Source organism: Gopherus evgoodei, chromosome 13, assembly GCF_007399415.2.
Source record: "Gopherus evgoodei ecotype Sinaloan lineage chromosome 13, rGopEvg1_v1.p, whole genome shotgun sequence".
NCBI lineage: Eukaryota > Metazoa > Chordata > Testudines > Testudinidae > Gopherus > Gopherus evgoodei.
The window spans coordinates 21,778,993-21,804,295 of NC_044334.1; the positions used below are offsets into that span (position 1 = coordinate 21,778,993).

General features: G+C 43.4%; 1 protein-coding gene across 12 annotated transcripts in view; it reads right to left on the reverse strand.

The window, feature by feature from the left end:
- Window positions 1–25,303, reverse strand: part of SFI1 (SFI1 centrin binding protein) — a 78,697-nt gene that overhangs the window by 45,936 nt on the left and 7,458 nt on the right. For 9 of the 12 annotated variants that reach the window (XR_004003018.1, XR_004003017.1, XR_004003016.1 and 6 more), the window contains exons 5-20: window positions 23,761–23,871; window positions 21,720–21,814; window positions 18,985–19,102; window positions 18,640–18,742; window positions 17,039–17,195; window positions 14,966–15,127; window positions 14,449–14,519; window positions 12,560–12,652; window positions 11,882–11,979; window positions 11,071–11,137; window positions 10,335–10,465; window positions 5,674–5,755; window positions 5,260–5,438; window positions 4,932–5,007; window positions 2,429–2,524; window positions 1,928–2,004 (exon numbers count right to left, since the gene is read on the reverse strand). Coding sequence is in view for 9 of the 12 variants with exons in the window: in XM_030583314.1 (XP_030439174.1) it covers window positions 1,928–2,004; window positions 2,429–2,524; window positions 4,932–5,007; window positions 5,260–5,438; window positions 5,674–5,755; window positions 10,335–10,465; window positions 11,071–11,137; window positions 11,882–11,979; window positions 12,560–12,652; window positions 14,449–14,519; window positions 14,966–15,127; window positions 17,039–17,195; window positions 18,640–18,742; window positions 18,985–19,102; window positions 21,720–21,814; window positions 23,761–23,871 (1,716 nt within the window). In the remaining 3 variants the exon portion in view is untranslated. Of the gene's footprint in view, window positions 1–1,927; window positions 2,005–2,428; window positions 2,525–4,931; window positions 5,008–5,259; window positions 5,439–5,673; window positions 5,756–10,334; window positions 10,466–11,070; window positions 11,138–11,881; window positions 11,980–12,559; window positions 12,653–14,448; window positions 14,520–14,965; window positions 15,128–17,038; window positions 17,196–18,639; window positions 18,743–18,984; window positions 19,103–21,719; window positions 21,815–23,760; window positions 23,872–25,303 lie in introns of those variants that run through there. The other 3 variants (XM_030583313.1, XM_030583315.1, XM_030583316.1) reach the window with 3 other exon arrangements.

Genomic DNA, 25,303 nt, shown 5'->3' on the forward strand with positions numbered 1-25,303 from the left:
ATAGGATTTAGTTTACTAGCCAATATGTTTATTGGGGTCTGATCCTATGTTGGTGTTCTGAGTTGTGGCTCCAGCAGGCACCACAACAACAGTTCTGCCACAAGAAGAAGGCTTTGAAACTGGACAAAAGATGCTTTAAGGGACTGGTGCATAATGGGCAAAGTCACCCAGGGATTTCTTGATGCCCAAAGAGGGATCTGCTGGGATATATGCACAATAGCTCACCAAATGGTGGCATGTGAAGTCTCTCCTGACAGCCAATAGCGCTCTGGTCGTCATCGTTGCAAAATGCATGTAAGGATAGTAGTTAAGGAGTTATGTATCTCTACTGAAAATTATGTTCTTAAGGTCTTGGAGTTAAGGCAGGTCACCAAGAGGTGACATACAGAGATGTTTCTTTCAGGCAGGAAGCAGCAGACAGCCTTCCAAGGGGAGTAGTGGGGGCAAAAGACATATCTGGCTTTAAGACTAAGCTTGATAAGTTTATGGAAGGGATGGTATGATGGGATAGCTTAATTTTGGCAATTGATCTTTGATCATCAGCAGGTAAGTATGCCCAGCGGTCTGTGATGGGATGTTAGATGGGATGGGATCTGAGTTACTGCAGAGAATTCTTCCCTGAGTGCTGGCTGGTGAGTCTTGCCCACATGTTCAGGGTTTAGCTGATCACCATATTTGGGGTCGGGAAGGAATTTTCCTCCAGGGCAGATTGGCAGAGGCCCTGGAGGGTTTTTCGCCTTCCTCTGCAGCGTGGGGCACGGGTCACTTGCTGGTGGATTCTCTGCAGCTTGAGGTCTTCAAACCACAATTTGAAGACTTTTAATAACTTAGACATAGGTTAGGGGTTTGTTATAGAAGTGGATGGGTAGGGTTCTGTGGCCTGCTTTCTGCAGGAGGTCAGACTAGATGATCATATTGGTCCCTTCTGACCCTAAAGTCTATGAGTCTCTCTCTCTCTGTCTGGTCACTTGTATACTGTATGCCTCACACTCTATGTGTACTTGCATACTGAACCACAGGCAAAAGAAGAGATTGTGAAATCTACAAGAAAGGAAATCTACAAGATGAAACAAACAGTGGGGGGAAGAGGGGGCTCTGTTTATGAATAAAGACAATGGATGGGACTGGTATGTGTTTGGGGCTGGGGGAATATACTGGGGCCTTCCCTAGGAGGCAAGTTGACAGTGTGTGTCATGAAAGGAGGGTCTCTGCCAACCTGGCTGTGAAGCACTGCAAGGATGAGCATTACTCTACAAGACTTGAGAGTATCTAGTTAATTAACTCTAAGATCTAGAATATGTTATGATTTTATTTCACACATAACCAAATGTTTTCAATACTTCTATTATTTCAACCTCTATGTTTTGTTAAATAAACGTATACTGGATTTTACTATAAACATATCTAAATGCTAGTGTGTTCGGAGGAGCGATGATCTGAGGTGGAACTAATAAACTGAGGTTTACTGTTTTGTTGGAAGCAGCAAATCTGTGAATACTGTGAGTGTCCAGTGCACCCAGGGCTGGACACACCAAGGAGACTCTTCGAGGGCTCAAGGGTTGGAGTGTGCCCACTGCTAGCCTGTAGAGAGACAGAGGGGCTGGTGGGGCCTAGAAGGGAGTGCTCATGTTGCCTGTGGAGCTGGGGAGCTGACCCTTGAGAGGCACAGGCAAGGCTTACGCATGCTAAAAGCAGGTGGCAGCGAGGTGCCTCACAACCCTACGTATCCACAAGAAGGTCACAGCCAGCATCGAATCCCATGAGAATGTTACCATTCCTTTTAGGTCGGCTGAGATGCAGAAAAACAGTGAAGCAGGGGAGAGTTAGTTCTCAGTGTCAAAAGTTCAGGGATTACTGAATGTGCCAGTCAAGGAGGTCTAGGGCAAGCTGCTTCTTTCTAGAGTTGCATGGGATGGGGCAGGCTTACCGCAACAGCGCCCTATTACGCTCCTCATCCTTTTCATCGACTTGGCGTAAAATGCACTGTATGTTTTGCTGGTAACTCTGCAAGGAAAGCAGAGTTGAAGTGAGACTTCCCCTAGCTGTTAGGAACACTATGATGAGGAGTTCTCTGGGGAACTCTCAGCAGCAGCTGTCCAGGAGCAGATGCAGAAGCTGCAGCCACCAGAGTTTAGCACTCCTCTTGTTACTCTCAATAGCAATTATACATTAGCAACATGGAGTTTGCCATCCTGAGTGACGCAGCTATCTACATCCCACATATATACAGCCACACAAGCCAGGAGAGACCTCAGACCTCTGTACTCCAAAAACACAGGACTCCATCAATGGAGCTCAAGGGAGAATCTCCAGTAGCGGCAGCAGCATTAGGCATCACACTCTTTGTGTGGACCCTAAAGTTCCCTCCTCAGAGTAGTGAGTGCAGACACAGCAAGCTTCAGCAATGAAGCGAACATAATCCTCCTACCTTCCAGGCAGCCAAAACCCTGGCCAGCAGTGAATGCTGATAATACATGTCTGCTCGCACCAATGTCTTCCACTTCTTAGACCGATGTCCCACATACTACAAGCAAAAAAGAAAAATCAGACTATGTGGGAAGAGAAGAGAAGTTAACCACCTATGATCCCCAACCTCCACGGAAGCATCACTCCCACAGAGCAGCATAACAGGGTCTTACCTGAACTGGCACCAGACCTTGCTGCTGCCTCAGTTTCCCCCTTCAGGTACTCAAACTGCCCCCTAGGCTCTTGTGCAAGTTAAACACCCCCCCTTTTTGGGGATTCATCTATTAAAACAGTTCCAATGTCACCTTAAACCAGAACCACTCTGTCCCCCACTCCATAGTTTCTTCATCCCTTTGCTGGGCCCAACTGCTCATTCCAAAACCCAGGTTCTGCTGCATGGTATAGCCTCATGTCTTCTTCTCAAGGCTGTTGTTCCCCTTACAGCTTCTGCTCCCACCTGTCACTGCAGGTCACTTCAGGCAGGCCTTTCCTTTCTCCTCTTTGACCCTGGTCCCCTCTAGATCCGCTAAGAGCACTTCCCTGATGGGTTGTCTCCCAGGTACCCTTGTACTGTGGCTTCAGGCCCCAGTTAACTCTCAGATCTCTCTGAGCAGGAGAGCTCTTCCAGGCCTACTCCAGACTCTGCTCATCTCTGGAGAATCTTCCCCATGGTCTTTCCTAGCCCTGACCTTCCTCCCTCTGATGTAGAAGGCTCTCTCTCACAGGAAGCCACAGGCTACTGTCACATGATTCCTGGTCTCATCACCCAACCACCAAACCAAGCCTAAATCTAATACCTGGAATCTGATGACAAGTCGTATGTAGGGCAGAGCCCAAATAAATTAAAGGTCCAGCCCTCCCCGCATGGCTCATGAGATACACCTCACTAGCAGTAACAATGAAGCTGGAGAATACTCAGATGCCAGGATTTATTTAATAATATAAGGGTAATTTAGGGAAAAGGGAACCTGCAATCAGATTGTTCAAAAGAAGGGAAGTGCAGTACTGACTTTGTTCCCCTCACATGAAGAGGACACAAATCTCTGATTTCCTTATGGCTTACTTTGGTGCCAGTTAACAAGACAACAGAAACCCCACTCCTGTCTATGACCCCCCAGCAACACAGGTCTGACAGCCCTGCTTCTCCAACCATTAGATCAGCAAACCTTTACATTCTGGGAAAAGGCTATCATCCCTGAGGCTGATATGCCAAACAGCATATGATCCTCCTCATGAAACGTGGGCCCCAAAGGAAGGCTGAGCACAAGAGACCGAAATTTTCAATTTTTGCTGTATGTCAGCTGCTCCATAGCAAGTGACAGGACAAGATCAGAAACTAGAACATTCAGTGCCAAACCCAGCAGCCACCTTCATCAGCACTGGTTTGGTTTTGGTGGCTTTCTTGCTCTGCACATATTATAGGAATGAAAAGGCAACAAATTTTGTAGTGCATGTACCAAGGAATGCCGCTACAAGGCTGGCAATTATGTGGCACCAAAAGCTTTGGTGGCACAACATGATTGCTAGTGATGGACATAAATAAATACGCTATCAGACCACCTTAAGCACCTTATCAGAAATTGATCCAGGTGGCACTCAATTTGCAAGGAGGCCATGAGCCTTTGGGATTTGCCATGGGGATGATGATATGACCCTTCTCCCACTCAATGTATCTGGAGCATGCTAGCTGGGCTGCTACTTCCAGCCAGCAGCGTACATTCTCCTAGAATGGTTGCAGCAGTGAGAGAGCACTAGCTCCTGTAAAGGGTGCCCTTGGAGTAACAGTCTTTATTGAAGTCAGGCTTCTTGAAACATCTGCGGACATGCTTTTTGCTAATATCCCATTCACAAGAGACGGGAAGAACGGTTACAATCAGAAGGTTGCCACAAGGTTCTGTGAACTGGGGATAATGTTTCATGCAGGTACCAATCATCACAGAGCTAGAGATTGGTTTAACGATTTAACTATTGGCGTAATATTTAACTATCATTTTTCTAAAAAAGGTTATTTAATTAAAACCTTCCTGAGAACCGAAAGCACTGTGTGGTATTTCCCAGGAGTTCCCCTCAGGGACTGGAGCACTTAAGTGATGAACTGGGAAGCACAAGGAGCGTACTGGTCGGGGAAGCCTTCACACAGGCATTCATGTAATAGTCCCAAAACCATTGTCTGGGTAACACCACTGAGCCACAGCTCTGCCCTCCCCGCCTCTGCGAGCAGGGGAGCAATGCAGGACAAACAAAGAACTCCCTCTCATCCTCCCACACTATTCCTACTCCTCCCTTACTGCAGTGTTTTACCCCTCCTTGGAGAGAGCAGCCTTTGGTTAGGGTAGCCCACGACTAACTAGTATTATGACCATAAAATACCTTTGATATGGTGTTTGTTAAGCAGCTAAATGATGAGCACAGGTGATCTATAAATAGAGGAGGATTCAGAACTCTCTACCTGCTCCAATTCTCACCTTTCTCCACTTGCTCCAAGACCACTTCAGGCACGTTGAATAGTGAAACCTAAGAGCTTTCACCTTCTTTATCCTCCTAAAGGAAAAACAGACCAGACAGTTCTCTTACTGACCCAGACCTGTTGTGCTTCTCTAGCACCAAGCCTGAATCCACATTTGCTATTGTGCTGGGAAAGTACATGTATTAAAAATGTAAACATTTAGGATGTGCTAACTGCTTCTAAAACATGTGAGGAGTCAGTGTTGGTGTGAATCAGAAACTCCTTTGTGAAAGGGGCCAATTTTGAGACTGAATCAGGATCAGTCTCCCTTTCAAGCTGCCTCTTACTCTGATCTAATCTCCTGAATGTTCTTCTTCCAGAAATGGAAAGTCTTCTGCAGCAGTAGGTGGCAGTAATGATCATGGGCAAGAGCCGTGCGCTCTCGCTCCTCCAAACACACCACTGTTCTCCTGCGCCAGGAGCACCAGAAACGAACCAACACCTGCTGCTTAGAGTGAAGAATGGCCTGCAACAGACAGGAGAAAACTGGTGAACTCATGATATGGGCTGTAAATGAGCAGCAGGGCAAGCTTCCTCAGAGGTGGTGATGGACACAGGGAATCGTCTCGTGGTCTCCAGCCACTCAAGCAGAATAGCAATGGGTGGAAGCCCATCTTGTGCTGCTCATGTTCATAGGAGGTGATCAGGAAACTGTTCCATCTATCCCCTTGGTGAAGTCCAAGGGAAAGTGCTGCATTTACCATTCTCTCTCTCGTACGGTTCTCTCGATGCTGACATGCACTCAGCCACCACGTGTCAAATACCTGTCTCATCAACAATTCCCTGCAAGCAAGAATGAAGAATGTCAGTGGAACCAACGAATCCTGTCTAACATTTAAGGAACTGGCCTTATGGGCTCTGATGACAATGCCAGTCTGTCCAAATTGAAACCATTTGTTATGCAGTTGCTTAGATTTTATAGCATCAGGCAAGACTGTTTTAGAAGTCAATTACACCTCTTTATTCCATGGATTTTTAAAAAATAATTACACACACAAGTATATAGTCCATTCCACCACTCCTTGAAATCCCACTTAGACTACTGAATGGTAACATTTATTGTTCTGCTGAATTTGCTAGAATTCCCTATTTCCACCCAGATTATTCTAATTTCCAGTTCCCTCATTGACAATATATCTGAAAGAAAATGATATAATATAACCTTGTGCTTCTTCTTCAAAAGCTATAAACACAGCCCTGCTACCTCCACACACTGACAGACCTTAATCTACGATTTGTTAAGTTTAAAGACAGGCACAACTTCTTTTCTTTTTCTTTTTCTTTTTTTTAAACGTGTCAGTGGTTTGAGTTACAAATTTAGCAAACGTTGTAAAATGGACTTGCAGAAAAGTATCAAGACAAAAACGTATAGGAGGTAGAGTGGTCTAAGCACTGGACCAAATGGCTTCCTGTGTTCTATTCATTCCTCTGCCAATACCTCAATGTGTAACCTTAAGCAAGTCATTTAATCTTGTTGCCCCCGTTTCCTCCTCTATAAAATGGGCTAATAGATTTGCCTGCCTGCCTTCCTCGCAAGGGTATATGGGGATATGTTTGTAAAGTATTTCAAAATGTAAAAGCAGTGATTTCAAAATAGTGGGTCCTGACCCACTAGAGGATTGGGTTATCTGTGCCCAGAGATGTGCCCCCACCCCAGCACTCTCACTTCCCTTGGGCGACAGGCAGCAGTGTAGGGAGCAGGATCCAGACAGCAGCAGCAATGCAGATGAAGCCAATAGAGCCAGCAAGCGGACAGTCAGCAGCCTGTCCCAGCCCCGCGCGTGCCCTGGAAGTGCTTCCACCTGACTCTTACTCTCACTTAACATAGGCAGCAGCCTTGAGAACCGGGTCCAGACAGCAGCACAGAGAAAGCACCCCAGGACGCACACGGGTTGAGGACTGGCTGAGGACTGTCCACTTGCTGGCTCCAGTCTCTTCCTCTGCTCTGCTACTGCCACCCAGACCCTGCTCTCACTTCCCCTGGACAGCAGGCAGCAGTGTGGAGAGTGGGATATGGGAAGTGGCAGCAGTGTAGAGGAAGTGGCTGGACCAAGCAAGCAGAAAGTCATCAGCATGGTAGCAATTGTGGCCTGGCTGCAGGGAGAGAGGGGCTAGCTGGGGTTGCAGGAGCAGGATGAGCTGAGCAGGAGACTTGGGGGCAGGATGGGACAGGGTCAGGCCAGGCCAGGGATGGGGGACCAGGGATGCTCCCCTCACCTTGATACAAGGGAAGACTGGGATTGTGTGGCCCCCTGGCTGGGAGAGGAATCTGGTTCTTTGGAGTCTGTTTCAGTAATGCCTCCAGATATGAGAAGATCTCAGAGAGGCTAATTCCTTCCCAGCACAGAGACAGCCTGGAAGGCTCTTTTGTGTTTTCTGTGGTAGCCTGTCTTCCACTCTTACTGGAGGGAGTAATGGGGTGTAGCAGGAGCCCTATTACAGTTCTCTAGCCACAAGAGGGGACAGGGCTGGGAAAGTAAGTGCAAGATGCTGCGGGGGAGAGGGGGTTCTTTTGTGTTTCAATTAATAAAAGATTAAAAAATAGTAAACAGTAACACACACACACATACCCCATTTGTAATGGTGGGTACCCAGAAACGATGAAATGCAATTGGTGGATCCCCTTACTAAAAAGTTTGGGAACCACTGCCGTAAAGCACAATAATGTTATTACCCCTCCCCCTAGAAGCTTAGGCTGCAGCCCAACTGGAACGGCACCAATCTCAGACTGAAACAGCAGTTCCAAGGAGGAGCTGTTTCCAAAACTCTTTAACCTGGATAGACTTCAGAACCTGCCAACAGGTCCCAGCCCTTCCCTAGCCTCAACACAACCGGAAGATGACTCAGGGCTGACCAGGTAACTTCTGAACAGGAGGCTACTGCAGTTTATTAGATGTTTTCAAAGGTACAAACAGCAATTTAATAGATTGAAAATCAATAGGGTTTCGGCGTGTTGTGATGGAGGGTGTTGGTGGCTGCCAGCAAGCGTGTTAGATTTAGGGGCAATCGCAGACCTTGTTGAAGCTGATGGTCATGCTACCCATCTTTCATTCAGACTAAATGAAAGTAGTAATTAAGATCTTTAAGGAGTAAACAACAGAAGGTGCCACCCAAGGCCCTGGATAGCATGGGAACGCCACAGCAATAACTAACTCAGGGAGAATAAGATGGTATCCATAGACTGATTGAAATGTAGGGGCTGGGGCACTGAGTGGTGGAGCTGTGTGTGTGTGTCAGAAGGAGACAAGATCAGAAAGCGAGATAAGCATTGGTGAGTGTGGCCCTAGGAGGAAGCCAAGAGAACTTCTTCTGCACACAGAACTGTTTGGAAAGCAGGCTTGGATTGTTTGTTCCTTGTTCCCTGCGTTCAGGGCAATGAGACTGCGTGTCCTTTTTTTTGTAAATAAACATAACTGCATCAAACAAATACCTGACTCAATAATTTTCTCCTCCTAACTGACACAAATCAGGCAAGGGCCCAAATATTGGCTAACCATTCAGGTCAAGGGGCAACATTCACCTAACAGTCATTTGTGCCTCTAAAAATCTTTCCCCATTCCCTCATATGTTCAACCCCTTTTCTGGCTGAGGAGGCACAAGCTATGTATCAGCAAACAAATTTTCCTTTAATCACCTCATTCAGACTCCTGAGCTAGAAAAATACAGGCTCTGGGCCTGCTCTTTATTCTGTTCTCCAGTGTGTCACAGCTGCACTCCGATTTAGCCAAAACAAACTCCTCTAATTGCTTTCAGAAGAGCAGCTGCCCTCATTACTCAAGCCACTCTCCAAATCTACATGTGTGTCTCCTAGAAAGCAAGGTATCTTCTAAAACAGTACCAAGGTGCTCTGTGGCTTGTTTTTAAGGTGTGCAGCCTGGCTTTTGATGGCAGAAATTCATCAACCTAAGATGTAATCATTTCTAGCCCATAAAAATAATTTAAAAGCCAGCTGGGTTCAGGGCCCAGGCATGCTGGGAAGGAGGAGTCAGTGTTAAAAAAGATGTTTTTCTTCTGACTTAAAAGGAAAAATGCTTCCCAGAAGGGAGTCCATTGTAGGAATCTAGGTCTGGACACAGCCCCCCTTTAGGGAAGCTGTGCTGCATCATGGGCTTTCTAATCAGAAAACTGAAGTGATGCTTAAGTTTAGTTGCATCACATCCCTGCCAGCTCAGAATCAGGACTGAATTCATGCAAACAATAAGAGCCCACAAAAGTTCTTTTAAAATCTCTAAAGAGTAATATTTTTCTCAGTTTTCCCCCCTATCATTACAGAAGTGAAAAGATGATAACAACGTACTGAATAAATATAGCATTGTATATCCTCAACCCACTGTACACATCATTAACCAACCACCACAACACCCCAGTGAAGTAGGCTAGTAATTTCATTATCCCTACTTTACAGATGGGGAAACTGAGGGACAAGCTAGTGGCCTTTCAGAGGTGATGAGCATCCATTGCTTCTGTTTATTTCATTGGGAGAGGGAAGTGCTGAGCTCCTCTGGAGAAGGAAAGCCATTAGTGACGTGCCAAGGCAACAGTGCAAGGACTTATCTATACAGAAACTAAAAGCAGAATAACTACATTGGTTGGAGGTTAGTTATTTTAGTGCAAGTCTGCAGCTGGATACTTATTTCACTGTGACCAACACTGATTTTTACTCACTTCAGTTATACATTTGGGGCTTGTCTATACACAGAAGTTGCTCAGGTTTAACTAAAGCTGTAATGTTGTGATTTAGTTAAAATGAGTACAAATTTGCATGAAGACTGCACAAGTTTAAACTTGGCTTATAGCAGTTCAGCTTGCTCATGGTAAATATTATCCCTGGTAAATAACAGGAGCCAACTGAAATGATGTAAATTAGCTTTAAACCAATGCAGAGTGCCCATGCAGAAAGTTGCATCAAAGTAAACAAAGGTGTGAATTGCAAACAATGTGATTCCAGTTGCAGTGGTTCCAGTTTATGGGCAGACAAGCTCCAAGTCAGTGTCAGAGCCAAAATGAGACATCACGGGTTCCTGCCTCTGTCTTATCTCAATTCACTAGAGCACACTGCCTCTCAACAGCCAGATTCTTTCTGTTATCCAAAATAACATTACTATTTCTTCAACAGCCTCTGAGCATTCCCACCTGTGAGATTCTGTAACCCTTGGTGTCAAGATGTAAGGAACAACATGTAGGAAGGCGCAGAGGCAACTATTGAAGAACGACAGGTTCCAGTAAGTCACCTTTTCTTTTCATGGGCTGACCTAAGTGGATTGTACAACACATTTTAGTCTTAGTTACACGTGGCACTGGTTGCTGCAGCCCAATGCACATACTCTTTTTAAAGTCAATCTGTAAGAACAACCCACTGTACCTATGAAAGCATGATGCCGTTTCCTTCATCTCTCTCCACCAGCGTTGATAGTTCTTAAACCTCTTCCAGGCCTGGAAGGTGACAGGCAAGATCACTCTTCCATAGTGACTGTCAGCTTTGGCATATTGTGTCTAAAAAGCAAATGACAGGCTTGGTTTCATTTCAGAACTGTGCTCCCCCTACCCAAGGGACAACCACAACAAGGCCATCTGAACTAAACTATCCTACTTAACATATAGAAATGTTATATGTACCCAGCTTTTGGGATTTGTTCCTAGTCTTTATAAAACTCTGCTCCACACTTCTCACAGGGAAGGAGGTGGAAAAGCAATCCCACCCAACCAGCTCAACAGTTCCAGCTCATTCTGGAGGCTGCACTCAGAATAAATTAATATTTCAGAACAAGGCTTACAGTGTGGGCTCTACTGGAAACTAAACAATAATAGTAATAATGATCATAAATCAACTTCCTGTCATAAATCAAGGCTTCCTGTACTTCCTAGAAACTCCAGCAGTCAACATTAGCATGCTTTGGTTCCCAGAGAAGTGCCCTGACTGGCTCATGTACAATTCTTTCAACAAGCTATTGATCACATAGGACATCATTTTATCCTATGAACCTGCTGCACCACAGAAATGACTGGAACACTCACCCATTCCTTCATCTTCCAGCTTTTAGAATCATTTGGGTTGAATCTCGTGTAAGAGCTACTTAAACATGACAAATACTCCATACCTGCCTGTGTCTTCTCCACTTGGCATTCCTTAACCACAACCTGACAGACTTGTGCAGAAGCGTTACCCTGAAATAAAACCCAACTATTCAGCAAACAGCCTCTCTCTAGTTGAAAGTACAGCTCTGGACCTGGATGGCTCCATATAACTTAGTGTCCTGAAGAAGTCAGTCTCAATCAGGAAATAATAATTGTGTTACCTTAAAGTGCTTTAAGTATGCCATACAGATTTGTCCCACCCACCAAAAGAAAGGCAACAAAAGCAGAAGTTACATATTTATTTTAAAACACAATCTAGTCAGGTACAATTGCAGAAGTTTCTTCTACTGCTTCATAATTATGCACTCAACCCTGGAATAACTTTCTTCACTGAGATGAAAGAGGAATTTAGCCTCTATGGTAGTCAACAACATCCATCCAAAAAATGATCTCTCCCACTCTAGGCTCCTATGGTTATAGCACTCATGTAAACAGGGAAGATGTTTTACCACCCTATTTTCTAAGCCTGCTCAGTGCTGGTCTATGCAACCTGGTGGCAAAACTGCCTATGCCATGTCTACACTAGTACTCCCATCACTGGTGGGAGATTTTTATTTTTTTTTAAATAAGTGAACCGAGACAAGGCTTATGGCTTACCAATGTCAATTTCCCTCCCATGTTTCTCAGATGAGGTATGGTTCAGAACTAGACCACTCTTTATAATGTGCCAGGATGAGCTCATCCATCAAAGTACTACCAGATTTAAAATCAGAACCAATAGCTGGTGAGTTCCAGCTCCTTAGTTACATCTGAAAATCTATTTCCCTGAAGTACCTGTAGTGGTTGCGAGCTGCTAGTGTCAGGGACCGCTGATGCTCTTCCTCCTCCTGTTCTAACCGATACTTCCAGCGATTCCAGAAGCTCTGCAGCAACTGGAGCAAAACAGCAGAGACAGAAAAACTCAGGTAACAAGAGCAGGAGAATCCAAAAGAATGACAATGCAGATGTTCTGCTAATACATGCTGGAGGGAGAGTTCCTTAAAGAACACTGTGCTGCTATACAAAACAAAGCAGTCTAAAAGCCTGATGCAATTCTGTTTTCTTTCAGCTGCTCTGAATGTCTTTAATGCAGACGTGGAGTCTTCAAACAATTGAAAATATAAATGTTGCTACATCCAGGTGCTGCTATAATGCGAACTCTGCTCAATTTATTTGAACCACTTCACTCTCCTTGTCACAGGGTTACAGCCAATTGTTCCCTGCATACACAGAAAGGCTATAAATCTTCTTGGCTACAAAGGGGTTCGTAATGGGACTGTATGACAACACATAACTAGGCCAACATGTCTGTGACTGACCCTAGACTTACACAGGAGATATTTTCTGAAATTGCTGGTAGCAAGGGAACAATGCAACTGACTAGAGAACACTTTGTGGGAACAGGTGTGAGAAGGTGGGAAGGTTCAAGGAAAGGTCTCATATAAAACACAGCATAACACAAATTAAACCCACCATTACTTGATACTGCCGATGAGCCAAATTTCTTCTCATTTGCTGGAGACGAGCATTTATAATGTTCTTCCGCAAGGCATTAAACCCAAAGCGCTGAGAAAACAATCAGCAGAATTTTACTTACCATTGACTGTGTAGCCTGAATAATCAAGCAGCCAAGAGCTAATTTCACTTGCGACAACTGCTCCTTACAGATAGCCAAAGCTGGGCACGCAGAACCCAGTTTTGTTGCTACTTGTAATGGTCAGTCTTACTGCCGTGTCATGGATACATAGCCGAGCCTCAAGCTCCCTCCCCCTGGTTGGAGAGTTTAGCTCTCCAGCTAAATTAAAAACGTCTCCCTTCCTTGGGTTTCTTCTTGAGTCATCCAGCTCTCTCCCTTGCTCTGTCAGCAAGCACTGCCCAGGCCCCTTCCCAAACCCTCTCTCAATGGAGTGATTAACAGGTCCTGCCCTTTCCCTGTCCGACTGGAGAGCCACAATTTGCTCCTACCCTGAAGCAAGGGAGACTCACAACCTATCCCTTCCCAAGATCTCTCTGTACTGGAAAAGGGGATCTTAAATACTGCTCTCACCTCTCCCAGCTCTTTACTGACCTCTTACTCTTATGGTCTCTCTGAACTACAAATCCAAGAATGCCTCAATTCTGGGCTCAACTGGGAAGAATTATGTGCTGAGAATGCACCCTGCCTTAAAAGGCCAGCACTTCCTGTTACTCTACTACTGCTATTTCAAAAATATAATCTCACTGCCTTTAGGGTCATTTTTTTGATGGTCAAAACTGCCTCACACTACAGAATAACATCTTCTCCAACAAGCCAGAGGCCCTGTGAATGCCAGAGATAAGGAATTTATTTATGTTGGGAAGTGGGAGTGCTTTCAGAGTGAAGGGGCCAGGGCGCACACGAGGGACCAATTGGTCTGAGTCAATTTGCTTCTTGATTGAAACAATAACTTGATTTGCTCTTGATTGGAAAGGTATGTCTCAGATGAGATTTCCCATCAAGATATGAGTGTCAGTCCTCTATCTTATTAAAGTTAAGCGACAATGTGGACACAAGAACAAATGGATATCACTGACCATGAAGTTTAGGTATGAAATTAGATGGTTTCTAACCATCAGAGGAGTGATGTTCTGGAAAAGCCTTTCAAGGGAAACAATGGTGGCAAAAAAAACTAACTGCTTTCAAGACTGAGCTTGATATGTTTATAGAAGGCATGGTATGATGAGACTGTCTACAATGGTATGTAGCCAATCTCCAATGGGCAGTGATGGGACACTAGATGGCGAGGGTTCGGTGTTACTACAGAGAATTCTTTCCCAGGTGTCTGGCTGGTGGGTCTTGCCCATAAAGCTCAGGGTCTCACTGATCACTATATTTGGGGTCAGGAAGGAATTTTCCCCTGGATCAGACTGGCGAGATCCTGGGAGGTTTCGCCATCCTCTGCAGCATGGGACTTGGGTCATTTTCAGGTGTAAACTAATGTACGTGGTGGACTCTCCATTACTTGAAGTCTTTACATTATGATTTGAGGACTTCAGTAAGTCAGCCAGAGGTTATGGGTCTATTACAGGAATGGGTGGTGAGGTCCTCTGGCCTGTGATGTGCAGGAGGTCAGACCAGATGATCATGATGGTCCCTTTTTGGCCTTAAAGTCTATGAATCTATCTTCTCTACACACAACACCCGGGGGAACAGAGAGTTTGGTGGATTCCATGACAGTTTGAATCTGTGCACCTAGTATCTGAGCTGAACATTTCATGGAAGGAAATACTATACATGACACACTCACCATCGACATGAACACACACGTGGCTAGGTGTGGCTCTGGGAAATCATTCCAAATAGCCCAGATTCCCTCTCACCTGAGATATTACAAAGCTCTTACCAACAGATGGTGCCGGTGATGCTTTTCTGCAAGCTTGTGCTTCCAGGTTTCTTCCATGCACAGTACAACATCTGTCATCAAGTTAAAAATAAAGTATCTTTTATAGACACACACAACACACCCTCTTCTTCAGGCACAGGCACTGAATTCCAGTCCACAATTGCTTTAGCATTGGGTTTTCTGCACTGGTATGCACACAGAGACATTCTGGTTGCAGCAAAGCTGTTAGAGGCTTCACTGGTTTAAAAAGATGCATCTTTTGTCTACTGTCAACAATTCCCTGCTGCCATATCCTAGTCCCTACAGGTTTTTACTTAATGTGTTCCAAGTGCTAGTCTTGCTCCCTTCCAATGCCCATTCACTATGGACTAACCTGCACCTTTCTAATGAAAGAGTGCTTCTCAGTCCAACCATGCCTGACCCAAATGCTGCTTCTTGCATTAATGCTCATGTGCCCCGTTCACCTGCAGGAGTATCTTGAACCTGGCATCTCTATGGCAGCATACACAAAGGATACAATGCTTCCAGTGTGTGAAGACTCTCCGTAAGGTAATCCTTGCTGCTAACTCACCAATGCACTCCTGGTGGATTTGCATGCTTCTCCTGTGCTCCCAGGCCCGTCGCCAGCCACAGAAACAGTGTTGGAGCACAGAGACTTGGTGATGTTGCTGAGCCAGCTCTAGAACAACAGACACAAATTACACATCATTAGTGTCAGGACAAGGCAATGACATGCAAACTCTAGGCTCTCAAGTGACAGAATCTCTAGTACCAGCAAGGGATGATGGGAATTTTACCACCACCTATTAGTTCTGGTTGGTCAGGAAACACATTGTTCTGGTTATTCAGGAAACCCTTGCAGGAACTGATAGTAGCTCTGAAATTGGCTTCATACTTCTTCCTGCCAGGTACTCCAATCAGAGTACACGTTACAATGTGTAAGCTTAGGTCAATACAGCAATTTCCTTTCTAAGATCATATCCATCCTCTTATCCATCCATCCATCCACAATAAGGCAACAGCATTCTGAATGCGTCAGTACACAAACCACACAATCCTTGCTAGCCCAGGCCATAGCTCTTCAGCTGCTGAACCACCAAACAGAAGCATCAAAGCGTCTCCTAAAAAGGAAAATATATCAACTTCTATCAGTGGCAATGAATTGTTTAGATAGTGAAGCCCTATTCTGTCCCAGCTCTCCATTCAAATATAGTATCTATCTATAAAATGTGGAATAAGGATAAGTCAGGGAATTATAGACCAGTCATCTTAACTTCAGTACTCAAAATGATAATGGAGCAAATAATCAAACAATCAAATTGTAATCTCCTAGAAAAAAATAAGGTAATAAGTAACAGTCAACCTGGATTTGCCAAGAACAAAATCACCAAGCTACTATCCTTCTTTGACAGCAAACAAGCTTTGTGGATAGTGGGGAAGCAGTAGATGTCATATATTTTACTTTAGTAAGGCTTTTGATACTGTCTCACATGACCTCTTCATAAAAAAAACTAGGGAAATATAGGCTAGATGAATCTACTACAAGGTGGGTGGACAACTGGCTCATAAACCATACTCAGAGAGTAGTTATCAATGGTTCACAATTGAGCTGGAAGGGTATACTGAGTAGGGTCCTGAAGAGATCTGTCATGGGTCTGGTTCCATTCAAGTATCTTCATAAATGATTTGGATTATGGCACAGAGAATACACTTGTAAAGTTTGCAGATGATACCAAGCTGGGAGGGTTGCAAGCACGTTGGAGGACAGGATTAAAATTCAAAATGATCTTAAACTTGAGAAATGGTCTGAATTAAATAGAATGAAATTCAATAAGGACAAATGCAAATTGCCCACTTACTGAGGAATAATTGTACAAATACAAAATGGGAAATGACTGCCTAGGAAAGAGAACTACAGAAAAGGATCTGGGGTGATCTCACAAACTAAATATGGGTCTACAATGTAATACTGTTTCAAAAAAAGTGAACATCATTCTGGGATGTACAGAAGGACTGTGGCAAGCAAGACACAAGTAGTAATTCTTCCACTCTGTTCAGCATTGATAAGGCCTTAGCTAGAGTACTGTGTCCAGTTCTGGGTACCACAATTCAGGAAAGATGTGGACAAACTGGAGAAAGTCCAGAGGAGAGCAACAAATGATTAAAGGCTAGAAAACAATGCCTATGAGGAAAGATTGAAAAAACTGGGCTTGTTTAGTCTGGGAAGAGAAGACTTGGCAGGGGACAGATAACAGTCTTTGAGTACATAAAAGGTTGTTACAAGAAGGAGGATGATAAACTGTTCTCCTTAACCATCGAGGACCGAAAAAGAAGTAATGGGTTTAAATTGCAGCAAGGAAGATTTAGGTTAGACATTAGGAAAAACTTCCTAACTGTAAGGTTAAGCATTGAAACAAATTACCTAGGGATGTTGTGGAATCTCCGTCATTGGAGGTTTTTACAAACAGGTTAGACAAACACCTGTCAGGGCTGGTCTAGATAATATTTAGTCCTGCTTCAGTGCAGAAGACTGGACTAGATAACCTATCAAGGTCCTTTCTAGTCCTATATTTTTATGATTCTCACTCACTGTCCTGATGCTTCTTTTCTCTTTGAAGCTGCAGGTGCCTGAGCCAGGCCTTCATGCATCTCCTCAGCTCCCAGTGCTGATGATGATTCACAGCCCAGGCCTCCTTCTGCTTGTCATGCTGGATGTGCAAATACAGCTCCATCCACTGTAGCCAGGCCTGACAATACAAATTAGAAAAAATGAGGAGAGGGGTCAGCCAAGAATAAGCAGAGGAGAGAAAGGAAATGTTGAGGGAATGGGCAAGACCAGAGGAAGGGGAAAAGGAAGCACAAAGGCAATGGAGAGGGAGAGCATATCAAATAGAGACCAGGAGACAGAAATAAAGGAGCTATGGGGAATGAGGTTTAGTAATTATTTACGTTCAATTCTGCTGGTCATTTCCAATCTATTTAGGCCCGGACTTTCATTAACCTCCTTTTCCCCCCTCCCCCTCGTTCCCACCCTGGCTTTCCCTACATGTATAACCAAACTCCCCTCACCTTGTCAACAGCACTGAGCTGTTTCTATACCCAAAGCATACTGCAGCGTGGAAGGTGAGGGAACAGGGAAATCCAGGGTCAGTCTTACAACAGCCTGCAAAATTTTAAGTTACACTACCATTTCTTCCTTTTAAAGGGCAGAATGCTACTTTCTGGGAATTAATAATGGGCTCCCAAGTACAGTCTTTTCATTTCAAGGAGATGAAGGAGGCTGGTATCTAAAGTCCTAAGAGTGTTTCCCAAGTCATGGGACCAGTCTCCCTGGCAAAGTGCTGATCCCATGCAGGGCTGCCATCTGTCAGTCAGGCTAGAAGCAAAGACTACACCCTAGTGGGAAGAGAGCAAGTGCCTTGCTCTAAATCCATGACAGCAACCGCCACCCTTCCAGGGAAAGGCAGAACAATTCCAGGGCACAGGAAATAAAATATATCATCTTGACAAATTATTTTCACTTTGGATTTCACAAAAGATTAACTGTGCATTGTACAGTGAGTGTCTTGCAGTAGCTTCGCGTCTGCTGGGTAGTGAGCGTAAATGACCCAGTGCGGAAGATAAGATGACTGACTTCTTTTGGCCATGTGTTTGAAACATACTAATAAAAACCATTTTCCTCCACCTCTTATTTATCGATTTGTTTTCAAGTGGGGAGCTCTTTGGGGCAGAGACCACATCTTGTCTTTTTAATGACTCTATAAAGCATCTGCTATCTTCCTGGGCATGGTGTAAAAAATCATAATAATTCCCTCTGGCCACGCAGCTCCTTAGAAATACACTGAAATCTAGAAAAGCCTGGATGTTGCTTTTATACCTGCATTGTAGAGAAGAAGGGTGTTTGAGGACCCTATGTGGAGAGAACCCAGGGATGGTTCTATTTTGCTTGCACCGCTGAGAAGCCGTTCACAGGTAAGATCTTGCCTGGGGAACTCACACCTGCATGCACATCTGGAGGGGTAAGGTCAAACCTATACCACGCATCACCCACTCTGTAAATATCCTTTCATTAGAGGTACCTCAGTGTACAAAGGGATTATTGAGGGCAGAGAATTCTTTATTCATTTGCTAGCTATTACTCACAGCCATGTGTGATCTCAGGTATGAAGAGTTGGGGTTTGAAAGACTTACCCGAAACTGCAGGCTCTGGGCCCAGTGCTGCAGAGCCAGAGTATTCATCTCACGGCCAGTACGCTTCTGGCACAGTCGTCTTGTCCACACTCTCCACGACACGCTGCCAAAAGCATTTAAGACACATTAATTCTGCAGTCTGGGGTGAGGAATAAACCTCCTATCATCAGGAAAGGCAGGGCTCTCTACATATACATGTTACTTATGCACTGCCTTCTAGATGGAGTCATGTGGTCCTCTGAGGGGTAGGGGAGAAGGCAGTTGAGACAAAATCATCACTACGATCCAGGAAGATTCAGCATGGGAGCAGACCATGAGATAGAGAAGATGTTTGTGGTTTCTCACCGCAGAGAGCTTGTTTCCCTGAACACCAATGCCTCGGATCGCATCCTATGCTTGGTCCTACGAACATCAGTGTAGAGCAGCCAATGCTGCCATGTCCAGCGCAGTTTCTGCTTCTCCGCTGTGCACAGCGATAGTCATAACATTTTTTTAAAATGACATACAAGGATTTGGTATTTTTAAAATCATTATCAGCCTTACATTGTTATCTATTGGGAAAGGCTAAAACTGTAGCCATTCCAAGAGCTGGGGGGTAGGAGGCGCACAGATAAGCCTTGTCTGCACAAGGAAATTGTCCAGAATAGCTAATCCTCAATAGCTCCCTGCATGGACACTCTTATTGTGGAACATGTGTGTCCACATGAAGACTTACTGCAAAATAGCTATTGCACTTTAAATTCATACACTACTTAATTCCAGAATAATTTACGTAGACAAGCCCCTTAGAAGCTGGCAGAGCAATGGAGATGGGTTTAAGATAAGATCTGAAATATCAATAACTTCACATAACCCACAAGGTATAAAACAAAACACTGTTTAATGACTTTGTTCAGGCTGCACGATTCCTGTGGGCACATACTGCAGCTTCAGATACAGTTACTGAGAATGCTGAGGAAATATTATTTGTATAGCAGTAGCTGCCTGTCACTGACCCATTGTGCTGGACTCTGTACAAACACAGAACAAACCAGCGCTTGACATCTTTTTAAATCTTCCAGACCTCCTAAGAGTATGAAATACTCAGCATATCTGGCTTATTGGACAAAATTAAAATATAATATCTAGTTCTTTATAGAGCGCTTCACCAGTAGTTCTCAAAGCACTTTACAAGGGAGTATTAGCCCCATTTTAATGGGGACATTGAAGCACAGAGAGGCGAGAATAAGAACTTGCCCAAGTTCAGCAGCATAGCCAGGAACACAATATAGGTTTCCTAAGTCACAGTTTAATGGTCTATCCATTAGGACAAACTGCCTCCCTCTCAATCTCTTAGAACAAACCCATAGCCCAAGACTGATGGTCTTGATTTGGACTATTATTAATGAGAAATGACCCGAAGTCTATCTTTCCCCAAACACAAGCTGGTTAATTTTATGCTATTTAATATTTCAAATCAAATAGAAAACTTATATCTTTCTATGGCAACATCCTCCAAAATCTAGTGAGCCAAGATCTAACATATTTTAAAAAGGATTACTTCTTTTTCACTTTTTTACTGATTAATGGGAGGTTTATTATTTTTCTTTGTAAGCCAAATCATTTGTGTTAATTTGATATTTGGTATTAACATTTAAAAGCATTGCTCAGAGCTACTGGCATAAGTATTCTCTCCTCTTCAATGTTGTGAATTCTAAGGTTTTACAATCAACTCCTCAAGATCCAATTTGTGAAAATGGGAGTAGGGTTGCATGTTAACACCTGGCCTCCTTACTTGGAGATGGGAAAAATATTTTACATGTATATGATTTCCCTCCATCCTGAAGGATCCCCAAGTGCTTTACAAACTACAGCCAGGTCCTAGTCCCAGTACCTGACTAAATAAACTGGCTTGGGGTAGAGGCATCTGCAGCAGTCGGGAAGGACAGAATCCTTCCTCACTCCTGGCCTCACTTTACAGTTGCCACTTGGCCTAAGGGACACATTTACTTCCACAACTGCTGGGACCTCCCTCCACAAGAAGGTAGATGAGTCTCTTTTGAGTTACTATACCTGACATTAGGTGCCGGTTTGTAACTTTACAGGGTTGCACATATATACAAACACCACAGTTGTCAACTAACCTCCCACTGGACATGCAGTATGGGACAGAAATCTTGACTTCAGCTTTAAAATACAGTCATTTACCACTTGATCTCAAAGGAATCACTCTATCTTTGTCTGTAGTCACTGGAAGTTGAGACCATTACAGGCAAGTGGGTCAGTGGGTCAGGTATTTGCAAAGAAAAGTCTCTTTCTCCCCCAGTGCATCTAGAATATGTACCCCCTTTGCATGTGTGATTCCCCATCTGGGTTTCATAGCCATGGTAGACTAGAGAACATGTGCACTAAAGTAGGGTGCACTTAGGAGCTACAAAATCCAGAACTCAACATAGCTCACGCCAGAACTCTGTTTCACTGTGAAAATGTTATGCGCTTCATTTCACTCGTAACATGTGTTCTGAAAAGAGAGGGGACTCAGGATAAGGTGGGTAAAAATTAACATATGCACAGAGAGGAAGCCAGAGCTGACTCCTACATCAGCTGAGGGGCTGGGGAAATCCACCAATAATTTGTTCTAGTGAAAATACCCATTCAAATACATACTGTACCAATGATCAGACCCACAATGAAGAGCAGACAGACAGTCTCTTAAGCTTTTTCACTGGCATCCCTAACTATCTGTATAGCTGCACAGTACAATGCATCAAAAGCAATCTCCCCTGCTAGCCTTAGGTAGACAATCATCTGCACATAAAAGAGTCAGAGATTCCAAGGCCACTGTGATCATCAAGTCTGATCTCTTGTATTACACAGGCAACAGAACTTTCCCAAATAATTCCCAGAGTATAACACCCAAGTTTGATTTTAAAATTAGCAATGATGGAGAACACACCACAAGCCTTGGTAAATTACACTTGCACACAGGAGTCAGGGAGGTAAACAAACACATACATGCAGGGAATAGAGATTTGTTCACACACATCCCTTGAAAAACTGACATTTATGTTTAAGAAAGCTGCTCCCTCTTCCCCTCTCACCATGAGCCTCTGCGACATGATATTTGCTCCTCTTTTCTCGCTGCTGGCATATAAATGTCTTCCAGGCTTGGAACATCAGGTTGTACAGGAAATATCTGAACAACAGATATTAGAATTGAATAAGATACAGAGAAGGGCAACAAAAATGATTCAAAGAAATTAAGGAGATATTAAAAAGACTGCCAGTGTTCATTTTAGAAAAAAGACTAAGGGAAGATATGATAGCCTATAAAATCATGAATGGTGTGGAGAAAGTGAATAAGAAAGCATTATTTACCCCTTCACAGAAGACAAGAACCAGGGCTCACACAATGAAATTAATAGACATGTTTAAAACAAACATAAGGAGTATTTCTTCATACAATACACAGTCAACCTTGGGAACTCATTGCCAGGAGATGTCGTGAAGGCCAAAAGAATAACTAGATTAAAAAAAATAATTAGATAAATGCATGGAGGATAGGTCCATCAAGGGTATTATCCAAGATGGTCAGGCTGCAACCCTATGCTCTGGGTGTCCCTAAACTCTGACTGGACTGAGTGACAGAGAATGGATCATTTCATAAGTTGCCCTGTTCCATTAATTCCTTCTGAAGCATCTGGCGCTAGCACTGTCAAAAGACAGGATACTGAGCTAGATGGACCATTGATCTGACCCACTATGGCCATTCTTATGTTCACATGTTAAAAACAAAACAAAAAAATCCATCATAAGCCTTGATCCAATCTAGCCAGTTCCTGTACAGCAGACCTGGTCTCAATTGCTCTGGAATGGTCAGGAGAGATTCCTATCACACATAGCAGCTTCTAGTGAGACTTCACAGTCAGATTTTGAAAGGGAAGTATCTTGCAGCACAGAATCTGGACTTTTTCCTCTGCCATTCAATGGAAAAGTCATGGTGGCACAAGGAAAGTGAGGCTTCCTAACATCCAAGGGGGAAAAGTTTTGGATCAACTTTGATTGCCCTTTAGATAACCCATTCTGCAAAGACAACATCTTCACAGAGATATTTTTAGTGAACGTGTGTGGCCTAGACTCTCAATCACTCATCCATCTATGTTTCAGTCTACCTCTAAATAATTACATTGTCCCATACTGAGACATTGAAAACAAGAGGATTCTGAAAGCTTTCTCAAACTGCAAAGGACTGCAGAGAGACAGCATGTAAAAAAGGGGACAGAACTCTTAGGGTATCCATTAACTCCTCGCTCTCTGAGACAAGATGAAGAAAAAAGAAACGCCTTTGTTCCGACAAACAATAGCCAAAAAACACTTGTGAGAAAGAGAGAAGAGTACAAGAGGCTTTGACGTTACAGTAAGAGGTTGAGGGGAAGGTATAAAGGGATTATGAGGTTACTCAGGATATATAAAAGCCTCTTGAAAAGGAAACTTACTTTGTCCCATTATACAGCAATATAAGCAGAAGAGGATCTAGAATGCCTGTTTCACTGCTAATGGGCTCAGAGTTTGTGCCAACGTGGAAGATAATCTGGGAGCAAGACGGAAATCAAGTTCCCAAATCTTAGTCAACATGTAAGCAGTAGACAAGAGGCATGGCAACTACTCTGCATTTTGACACAATAAAAAAAGAATACAAAAAAGACAAGTGTCCAGCTGCTCATTTGTTCCTTCCTTCCAAGTCAAATAACAGCATACCTAAAGAGAACCTGGCCACTTAGAAGACGAGAGAAATATCAATATGAACATGTTTAGAGTGATCTAAATTAATTATTGATTCATGGAAATCAGGACATTTGATTCATACAAGGTGAACAATACTCCGAAGACACCTGAGCTATGACATCTGATTTCATCTTGGGACACAGAAAGAAAAATGTACTGTTTGTTGGATGAAGGGTAGCACTAAGGAAGGAAGAAAAAGTTCTAAATAATAAGTGAGGAAAGCATTAATATTGGCCTTTCCTCACCTAACAGTGCTGCTGGGGTAGTTTGTTTACTGACATACACTCCATCCTCCAAGATCCAGGGAGGATTTCTCACACAGCTGTGAAAGCAACAATACAAGGTGATTTCACAGACCTGTAATGGCAGTCAGCTCTGACGCTAAGCTTCCACTCTCTGCAGACAATCCACCATTCCTCCTTCCACTCGCCAAAGGTTTTTTGCAGAATCTTCCGATTATAATGACATCTATACAGTTGAAAGATTTTGAGGATGGGAAGATTTGTAAAAATATCTTAGTCAATAGCAAATACATTTTAAAGGAGACTGGACTTCTCCTTTTTCCAATATTAGCTGCTTAACTCAACTATATCTAACTACATAACAAAACTTTGCCCTTCTATACCACATTTAATCTGAGAATCTAAAAGTGCTTCAAGATACAATTAACTGAGCCTCACACAACCCTTGTTAATAATTACCCCTCTTTAAAAATTGAGAAACAAAATACAGAGAGGTTAAGTGACTTGCCCAAGATAACAGTCAGTTGGTGGCACATCTGGGAATATAACTCATCTCTTGAGCTCTGCTTGAGCCTTGAACCATTAGACAACACTCTGCGACATTTACATTTCTAGTCAGTCTTGTTTGGTATTGGTTTGTGTGAACGTTTTTTCCAAAAGCTAACTTTTGTTTTAATTTTTTAAAGTATATTTGTAACTCATTTGGATTATAGGTTTATATTTCTCTGAAATATACCCACTGTGCTCCATGAAACAAATTATTCTGAATTTAAAATTCCAAAAAGGGATGATTAAGAACCTTAGATAACATTCTTTCTACATGCACCATGTGCTAATAGTGGGGCTGCTTGTCCACCTTTAGTTGCCATGTACAAAGGTTTATGAATGAGCTACTGCCTCTAAGTTTATTTACCTAATCCTTTAGCACAAGCCATAAAGGTCTTTGGTTTTAGATCTAGAGATCCTGGGTTCAATTCCCACAGATAACCAGGCCAGCAGATGGTGTTAAATGAATATTCATGTTAACGCTAAACTAATAAAAACTCAGATGGAATGAGATTTTGAACTGAGGAACTGGGGCTCTGTCATAAACAGATAGTTAAGGGTTAATGTCTCTCTTACCTGTAAAGGGTTAACAAACAGGGACCCCAAACACCTGACCAGAGGACCAATCAGGAGACAAGATAGTTTAAAATCTCGTAGAAGGGAAGCCTTTGTTTGTGGGTTTGGGGTTTGGCTTTGTTCTCTCTGAGTCTTGGACGGGGCTAGAGGTGTAACCAGGTTTCTGCCAATCTCCCTGCTACAGTCTCTTATCTGTTCAGAATTGTAAGTAGAAAAGGCGATCATAGTCTTTTAATTTGTTTTTTTTTTTCATTTGCATATGTGTACTTGCTGGAAGTAGCTTAAATTGTGTTTCTGATGGAGAAAGTTTCTTTCTGTTGTTTATAAGTTGAAAGACCCTGTCACTTTTTACCATCTAAAGTGCAGAGATAAACCTGTTACTTTTTTCTTTCTTTTTTTATTAAAAGCTTTGCTTTAAGACCTGTTTTCTCCTAGTTAAGGCTCAAGGAAGCTTGAGTCTGTATTGCCTGAGGGAGGGAATGGTAAAGTTCCTCTTTGTGTTAGATTCATGGAGTTGAATCAGGTGATCTCCTAGT